Consider the following 9424-nt stretch of genomic DNA (forward strand, 5'->3'; position numbering starts at 1 on the left):
GGCTAATTTGTCTTGGAAATGTCACGATAAAATTTAAAGAGACGACACGCTCGAAAGTTTCAAACCATCAAAGTGGCGAGACGACCTCCACTCGTCTTAAAGCCATCACAACAAATAGGGCAGCTTTACTAACCTTAACGCCTTCACAATTAAGGCTCACTTTACTGGAGTTTTTCACCGTAAAGAGACAAAGTTTTAAACCATCAAAGTAACGAGACCAGCTCTGCTCGCCTTTAAACCTTCTCGCTAAGCTTCAAACAGTTGCTGATGAAGGCCCTATAGCCGTATCCTGTGCTTGAAAACGTCCACAGTACTTAGAGAGGCCAGTCTTGTAGCATTCATACTAGCGAGACAGGACCACTCTTTGAATACTAAATGCCAATGAGAAACAGTAAGGATGTTCTGTTCACATACTGACATAGTCGGTCCGCCCCAAGCAGAAGTTGGTGGTCTGGCTGCCCTGCTTTTCTGGCATCACGCGGCATGGAACGCTTTAAGACGTTTTTCACAGCTTACGTAGATTTCAAGACGCTTTTTCTTCGTCCTTCTACAGATGTAACTTTCCCTTGAGCTGTTCGTTATGCCTTCCCTTAGGCAAAGTCTTACGTTTGAAGCTGGTGTGTTATGCCGGAGGGCGGTTTACCGTTGTGGTATATTGCAGGTGTGGTTCCCCTTGAGTCATATGTCTTCCTTAAAACTTTTACTCCCAAAGTCTTACGTTGATCTCAAAACTTTTCCCCTCGTACCTTGCAAGTGTGATACCCCTGAACCTCTTTTTACACCTTCGCGGCAAAGTCTTACGTTGAGCTCAAGATGTTTCCTCCTCGCCCCCTGCAGGTGTGACGCCCCTGAGCCGTTCGTTACTGCAAAGTCTTGCGTATATTTCAGTTGGTCCCCTTGAGTGTCATGTCTTTCTTTTAAACATTCACAGCAAAGTCTTGCGTTGATTTCAAGACGTTTTCGCTTCTCTTTCTCTTGCAGGTGTGACTGCCCCTGAGCCGTCATGCCCCATGATGCACGTGCACCGTCTGGCCTCGTCCCTGCTCTGCGTGTTCACCGGGGCGTCCTTCCTGCTCACCTCGGTGCTCATCCTCACCACCTCCCGCCCGTGTGGGGACACCCGCCCCCGACCGGACGTCCAGTACTTCAGGTCCGTATATAAAAGATAACCAATACAGTGTTCAAATAGGAAAATACATTAAAGAATGTTTCGGTCTTAGAGACCACATGTTAGAGAATAGTTAGACCTTTATTGTTACAGCATACATATACTCTGTACGTAAGATGGCGTTATCCACACATGCATTTAGCTTTGTTAGATTTGTAGTTGTAGAAGACCGTACAAAAGTCCCTGTACTTTTTTGTTGTGTCAATAAAGAATCACTATAAACACTAGCCTCTACCAGGCTTCGGGAGGCGGCTGGAGAGAGTAGAATTGGCCAAATAGAAAGATAGCATGCAAGAGGAGTTGTTCCGCTAGAGAGTACAGTTTGTCGCACCCGTGTGTCGCTAAATGTACCCTCTCTGGCCGGCTAACTCCCCTGGTATAATATTCCCTCTTCAGGTGGGTCTGGCAAATCTACTTCTTCAGTGGACCAACTCCCCTGGCAGGTTCACCATTTCCAGTCCCTTCATATATATAAGCCTGGCAGGGGCTAAGTAATAACCTGGGGCACCGCGGGGCTAGCCTGGAAGCCAGACTGTTTCCAGGGTCTACACAAGCCAGCTCCTTGGCTCTGGGGTCTACAAAGACCAGACCATCGGCTCCTGGGCTAGTCTGCGTGCCAGGCTGTTTGCAGGGTCTACACAGGCCAGCTCCTCCGCTCCAGGGCCAGCATGCCCCCAAGGAAATTGTACCCCCTCCCCCAACTTAGACGCTGATAAGCACGCTGGATTAGACGTTCGTCTGTATCAGTAGGTATGTCTAGAAGCCTTAGTTTAAAAACGTCTGGTGAATGTTGTTTTCTTTTACTCCAGGGAGATCGTTACAGAACTGAAATCGGAGGTCGTGCGACTGAAGGATGCTTTAGATGAGCGCCACCTAGCGCCGCCTATTGTTGCTGCACCAGACGCCCGGAAGCGCAGAACTTTGTCCCAGGCGGGAAAACAAAACCAGGTCCCAGCCAATCAGAAGCCTCCACCTAGAGTCATAGTGCAGCAATTGGCCGACTCAGCAGCCAATAGGAGAGCAGGAAAGTCAAACTCACCAATCAAAAGAAACCCTCCAGCCAATAGAAATCCACCTCAGCAAAATCGACAATTTCCCCCCAAGCAGACAGGTCAAGTTAGGAGAAATCCGGGAAATATTCCCAAACAGGGAAAACCTATCAGTAGAAAACCAAATCCTAACCTTAGGGGACCAGCCAACGTAGCGGCCAACAGAAAACCTCCAAACAATGTTCCACAGAACGCGAGGAAACAACAAAACAATGGGAAGACTGAGTTTTCGGGCTTGTCAAAAGGAAGGACTAGGACAGTCGGTAGAAAACCTCCTAAACCCAACCAATCAAATGGCAGAAAACAGGTAACCAATCAAAACCCTGCTGGCCTTAACCAATTAAACGCCAGCAGCCAGAGGACCAATGAAAAGCCGGCTGATCCCGTCCACGTGATTATCTTCACCAATAGGAGGTCGGGCTCCTCGTTCCTGGGAGAACTGTTTAATCAGAACCCGGATGTGTTTTATCTGTTTGAGCCGCTGAAGGCGCTGGAGCAAAGAGTCTCGTACCAGAACCTGCAGGTCAGTACGTATTACATAAATCCTGGATTATTGCCGAGTTGCCGAGTGTGGTGAACCATGGTGAATAACGAAAATATTCTTGTTATTTAGTTTGGCTATGTTTGTAAATATTAATGATATTTCGTGTGTTCCCTAAAACTACGTAATTCAGCCTATTGTACAATGCATTGTATTATTAGGCTGCAATGTTGTTTTAGTTTCATGTCAATTTGCAAATAAACCATTTATATATTGGAGTGAGTTATAGAGGCCACACAAGCACTGACTTTATTATAGGGTTGACAGCCATCACTTTTCGTCCGTTATCGTGAACAGATGCTAGTGTTGAATGCTTTTTTCAAGCACAATATTTTGCCATTTGTATCAGTACATGTATCAGGCTGCCACAAAAACAGCGATCATCAATAACTGATGATCAATCACTGATGATCAATAACCGATAGCTGATCGATTATCAATAATCGAATATCAATAATTATCGATAACCGATAAGTAATGATTGTTTCATAATCGATGTGATAATCAAAAACAAATGATCAGTAACTGACAACTGATGATCAATAACTGATATCCGATAATCGATGATCAATAACTATTGACCGGTTCCACAGGTGCAGGCCGCCCCCACCCTGGGGGACATGATGACGTGTAACTTCACGGGGCTGGGGTACTTCCTCAACTTCACCAGCAGGGAGAGGTTACACAGGACCTCCAGTAAGGCGCTCAGCTCTCCGCCAATGTGTCCCAAGTCTATAAGGTAACACTCACTCACTCACTCACTCACTCACTCACTCACTCACACTCAGTCAGTCAATCAGTCAGTCAGTCAGTCACTCAGTCAGTCAGTCACTCACTCACTCACCCACTCACACTCACTCACTCACTCACTCACTCACCCACACACTCACTCACACACTCACTCACTCACTCACTCACATACTCACTCACTCACTCGCACACACACTCACTCACTCACTCACTCACACACTCACCCTCACTCATACTCTTATACTCATTCACTCACTCACTCACTCACTCACTCACTCACTCACATACTCACTCACTCACACACACACAGGACCTCCAGTAAGGCACTCAGCTCCCAGCCCATGTTCCCCAAGTCTATCAGGTAGCTGGTACTTACAGGTCCTCCATTTGCTATCGTAAACCTATCTACTACAAATATAACCTGACCTTTCTATACAAGTTCATAGCCAAAATAGCGCCTGTGAAAAATCCCACATATCTTTACTTAGTTATATCAGCTCCAAGAAGAACCCAGTCTGTAACTTTTGTATATTTTTGCGGAATGCACTGGCTATAAATGTGTTTTTTCAACGTTCTCGAGCTCAAGATTTCTTACAAGATTACTTTATCACAGTGTAAGAAACAGTAGGAGCGAGTAGAAACAGATAGAAACCCCTGGTCCCGGGCCGGGGTTCGAACCCACGACCAAACTCAGACACCAGTCCACATGCCGACGCTCTAACGATTCGGCTAAAAGGTCTAGACCCATCGGCCGGGTCAGTTGGTAGCGCCTATAAATCCCCCCCCCCCACTGTTACAATAGTAATGTGTGGTGCTGATGACGAGTAGACACTTACCTGCAGTACCGCCCCTCGCCGCAGGTGGAGCCCCTCCGCGAAGCTGCAGGGTTGCCTGGAGCTGTCCCGGGACATGGTGTCGGACGTCTGCCGGTCCAAGCGGCACGTGGCCGTGAAGACCATCCGCCTGGTGGACGTCAAGTCTCTGGCGCCGCTCGTCAGGAACCCTCGCCTGAACGTGAAGGTGGTTCACCTGATCAGGGACCCGCGCGGGATCTACAACTCTCGCGTGAACGAGAAGCGGGGCGAGAAGGGCGCGCTGGACGCCGTGGCCGAGCAGATGAACTTCCTCTGTAAACGGGAGGCCTATAACCTACAGGTCAGTAGAAACCTACAGGATAATGTAAAATTACTGTCTACGTGTGGGGGCTTCCTCTGTAAACGGGAGGCTTATAACCTGCAGGTCAGTCTAAATCTGCAACCTGCATGTCACTAAATTACTGCGCAAGTATAAGTGTGTTGAAGGGAACAGGCAGGTCAGTCTAATCTACAATCTAGTACTAGTGTGCACAAGTGTATAAACGGGAGGCCTACAACCTGCAGGTGAGTAGAAACGTCAAATCCATAAGTCTGTGTAAAGGCGCACAGCCGGGGATGGGGATGGGGACTTACTGTGTAAAATGGATCTACAGGCTTGGAGTCCTAAATAGAGACGATGGTTTAGAAGTCCGTTATCCCTGATTTCCTTGCGTGATCACGGTATGGACGAGTTCCTATTCCAACAATGCCCATTGCGTAATACAAAATAAATCAAACCACTGGATAAATTCTCTGAGCATTCAGAAAGCATCCGCTACCTTTCATCAGTGACAAAAAAGATCTGCTGATGCTATATATCTGAAACGTCTGGCTCTTCAGAGAATTTTACATCCAGTTGCTTTATTTTCTATAACGTGATGTTCTACCTGGATGTCTAACCATCATAGAGGTAACAATGTCAATTGTTTCCCTGCCAGGTGGGCCGCTCGCCGCTGCCCTGGCTGTCCGGGCGCTACCGGCTATTCCGGTACAAGGACCTTCTAACAATACCTATTGTTGAGTAAAGAGAGCTCTTTTTACACAACCAATCTGTAGCAGCCGACACCTGTGCTGCAGTGCTATGTGAACCAGTCAGAATTGCCCTGAGGAAGGTGACAGACGGTCACCGAAACGTCGGCTGGATAAAAGACTTGGTTGTGTAAAAAGAGTCTCTTTACTCAGTGTCTTACCAACCTGATGAAATTATTCACGAATGCCTATTGTTGTTCCGTGTCAGGTTGGCCGTTCGCCGCTGCCCTGGCTGTCCGGACGCTACAGACTGTTCCGTTATGAGGATCTGGCGCAGCGCCCATTGCAGCAGGTGCAGCAGCTGTATGACTTCGTGGGGCTGCCTCTACCCGGTCACGTAACGCAGTGGATCCTGGACAACACCCAGGAGGACCGGGACGGGAGCCTCTACACCACGTCACGCAACTCCTCCGCCACGGCGCATGCGTGGAGGCACGCCGTGCCCTGGCCGTACGCGCAGAGGGTGGAGAGCACATGCGCGAAGATGCTGGACCTGGCCGGGTACAAGCGCGCCCCTAGCGAGAACCATCTGCACGACATGTCCTACAGCCTCATGGGTCCCATTCCTACTGCAAACGCCCAGCCCCGCAGTCAGGGGTCTAAACCTGAGTCCGGTCTGAATCTCCCCACTAAAGTACAGCTATTTGATGAAAATGTTGACTCTCTATCGTTGAATTAAATGGATGGATTGTTGTTTAATTTTGTGCCTTCTTTGTTTTTTTGTTGTTGTACTTGTTTTACTTTTATACTTGATAATTATGTTCATAAACAAACAAACAAACAAACAAACAAATGGACGAACAAACGTACAGTATTCGGGTAAACAAACAGGTTGTTTATTTCATATCCAAGCATATCAGGCTATCTTAGAATGCACATACGTCACAATTACCGCCAATGTTGTATTCAGCTGACAAATGTTAGCTATATTTAAACTCAAGCCTTTCTCTTTGCTACGAAATGGAGATGAAGTCTTTCACTCAAAGCTTCGAGTTGCAAACTTAATTTGTAGCACAACGAGGGATATCTAAGTCACCATTTAAGAGTTCTACATAGAGGAATCGAGAGCACCATTATGCATGTTATAATTATGTAGCCTGGTTACCAAACCTATTATAGCTCCCGAGTCCTACATCCTCTCCGCAAATAGCGATGAGGATGTAGGACTCGGGAGCTATAATAGGTTTGGTAACCAGGCTAATAATTATACATGTTTTATACAGTAGACAATGTTAATTCAAGGCACATCTTTCACAAAAATCTTGAGTCTTTTTCCTAAGGAATGTACGTTGCAACTTTGGTACAATCACTAGGAGAAACATCACCTCCATCGCGACGCGGTTCTACACAGTGTTCAGCGCTACAGAGTTTCCGGAATCCGGAGCAGGCGAGTTCTGCCGCCGTGCAGCCGTTTCCGTTCCGGACTCGCCTTTGGCACAGCAGAACGTGACGGGGGACTCTATCCTCCCGCTCAGCACCATCCCGACAAACCCGAACACGGCCGACACCACGGACCCCACCACGATCCCCACCAGCGCGGGAACGTCGTACCAGTCATCTCCCGTCTTCTGCGTGTACCACACCGTCACCATGGTGACGTTGCCTAGCAACGTGAGGGCAGAGTTCAGCCAAAACGTCCGCCTGTGGTCGGGAGAGAACGTCATGCTGAATGTGTCCACCACCATGGCCAGACCCCACGCACAGAGGCCGACAAACCCTTTTAGTTTTCTGTCTATGGCGAAGTAGGCGACCGTCATGGCGGCCCAGTGTAACCCGATACGCAGCGCGATCCACGGCGTGAAGGCGGACGCGAACAGACCCATGGTCGTGACGCGCACGCTGACCTCCAGAACCTTCCAGAAGGTCATGAACACCAGCCTTCCCACAAGCCCGCGCGTCAGCGGCCGCCGGTGCAGGTAGTTCTTGTAGTACAGGTACGTCACCACGGCCTTGACCGTTGCCATGAGAGATATCACCATGGAGACGACCTTCAGGACGCTGACCCGCTCGTCTGTGTAGACCCAGATCTTGATCTGGAGGCAGAGCTGAGAAATGGCGGCCGTCACGGCGTCCAGCAGGTGGATGATGGGAAGGTTCCGCTCCACCTCCAGGCCGGTGACGTCACCGCCGCTCCACAGAAGGCGGGAAAACACCGCGTAGTGCACGAAAATGCTCACGACGGGAACGGACGACAGACACCGGTACAAGCAGGGCGACTCCTGCACGGTTTTGGCGAAGCTGCTTCTGTCCGGATCGTGTGACCTCGCGGTGAGGCAGATGAACCCGCAGGACCAGGTGTGGACGATGAGCAGCGGCCCGAGGGTCAGGCCGAGGGTCCAGGCGAACCACTCCGCCTGGCGGCCGCTCCAGTACTGCAGGGCCAGCGCCACGTCTGTTCCCAGGTTAGCCACGTACAGGCACAGCGGGAAAACCACCAACACACACACCTGGGGAAACGGGGAGGGAGGGGAAAATAAGGCAAAAAATACGATTTTCAACATTATTTTCTGTAATAGAGGTAGGTTCATTCAGGATCATTCAGGCACTCATTCAGTCACAAATTCGCTAACTCATTCGCTTATTCATTCACCAAGACACTGAAAAATACGATTCATTGATGGTATAGAATAGAATTGAATAATATAGAATGGAATAGAATAGAATTGAATAGAATAGAATAGAATGGAATACTAGTAGTATAGAAGAACATCACGAGATATAGAAAGAATACCGGCAGTGATCACTGAGTGTCGAGTATTTATATGACTAACCAAAGGCTCAAAAACACTTAATGTTAACACTATTGGATGTCTAAAACAAACAAACAAACAAACACCTGTATCGTCTTGTGGCGCCAAATCACCTGCCAGCCTTCCGTGGTCCTATCCCAGCATGCACCGGGGCAGCCCTTGGCCTGGGCGAGTCCCTCCCAGTGCGCATGCACAGCATGTACGCCCGCCATGTTGTTTGTAGAAGTTCAAGGTCACGACGACCAAGATGCAAGGAAAACTGTCAGAAGGAAGGAAGGAGGTTCTTCCACGGAGAAATTGGGATTCTCGGGGGTGCCTCGACGTTACAACAGAAATAACAATAAAGGTAAGATTTGCAAGCCAATACATAATAATGTTTATCTTCACATGATCTATCCTAACTAACTATATATTGCTCTTTTTAATTTATCATCAATCAAACACATACGTATGGTGGCCTGCCCCACTATGCCATTTGCTGTATAATCATAAAGAATAACACAACAGATTGTCTGCTACAGCACCAGTTACCATAGTGACAGCCACCAGGTTCAGGTCATTGACCTTATGTTTTTGGAGAAGACGAAACGGAGCAAAGACAATTTTTTTCTGCAAAGGTACTAGTAATCATAATAAGTAATTAAAGTCACAAACACATCACAAGCACTCGAATTCGTAGCAACATAGCGCAAAACTACATAGTATAGTACTTGTATCTCGTTCGTCTCATGTCGTCGAGAATGACTGTAACTTTATGTACCATTACACTGAGTCTGGTAAAATACTAAGGCCCTCGCTGGTACGGTAATATAAAGGCAGGGTAAAGGCCGGGAACTATTATTAGTCTCTACCAGCGACCGGCAAACTCGTATTCTTTAGCGGACCAACTCCCCTAGCATGATATCTATTAGGGCAATTTCTGTTGCCCTGTTAAGCCTGGAAGAGGCTAGACAATTCCGACTACAGTGACTGGGCCTGAGGGGGGGGGGTAAGGTGAACGCTATCCGCTATTTAAAAAAGGCAGCGGCTCCGTATTGCATCATTCATTTCCTACTAATAGAGCGATGAGAAAGACGATTTGCTTCGCCTTATTCTGAGAACGGACACTTAAAAAAAAGGGTTATTTACTTAAACCCAGGTGGACACATTCGTCGTAGCCGTAGTACGATTTTGATTCTTACCGGGATCGTGTAACATAACACAAGATCCCACCACCACTTATCTGTAATACAGTATAAGAGTAGGGCGCCATGTAGGTGTAAGTGGCTTAAACCTTGCCAATA

General features: G+C 47.9%; 2 protein-coding genes across 2 annotated transcripts in view; one reads left to right on the forward strand and one right to left on the reverse strand.

The window, feature by feature from the left end:
* The window catches only part of LOC109467185 (carbohydrate sulfotransferase 1-like), a 35774-nt gene extending 29704 nt beyond the window's left edge, over positions 1-6070 (forward strand). Inside the window, exons 2-6 of the mRNA XM_019765127.1 lie at positions 982-1150; positions 1978-2740; positions 3352-3497; positions 4369-4663; positions 5600-6070. Coding sequence (XP_019620686.1) covers positions 1011-1150; positions 1978-2740; positions 3352-3497; positions 4369-4663; positions 5600-6070 — 1815 coding nt within the window. The 5' untranslated portion in view covers positions 982-1010. The remainder of the gene's footprint in view (positions 1-981; positions 1151-1977; positions 2741-3351; positions 3498-4368; positions 4664-5599) is intronic.
* Positions 6071-6607: 537 nt separating this feature from the next.
* LOC109467195 (XK-related protein 6-like) lies at positions 6608-8355 on the reverse strand. The gene is made up of 2 exons (XM_019765139.1): positions 8228-8355; positions 6608-7838 (listed from the first exon to the last, which is right to left on the reverse strand). Exons 1-2 carry the CDS (start codon positions 8351-8353, stop codon positions 6735-6737), a joined length of 1230 nt encoding a protein of 409 aa, XP_019620698.1. The 5' UTR covers positions 8354-8355; the 3' UTR covers positions 6608-6734.
* Between the last annotated feature and the right edge of the window lie 1069 nt (positions 8356-9424).

The sequence above is a fragment of the Branchiostoma belcheri genome, unplaced genomic scaffold (assembly GCF_001625305.1).
Source record: "Branchiostoma belcheri isolate BF01 breed outbred unplaced genomic scaffold, Haploidv18h27 scaffold178, whole genome shotgun sequence".
Taxonomy (NCBI): domain Eukaryota; kingdom Metazoa; phylum Chordata; class Leptocardii; order Amphioxiformes; family Branchiostomatidae; genus Branchiostoma; species Branchiostoma belcheri.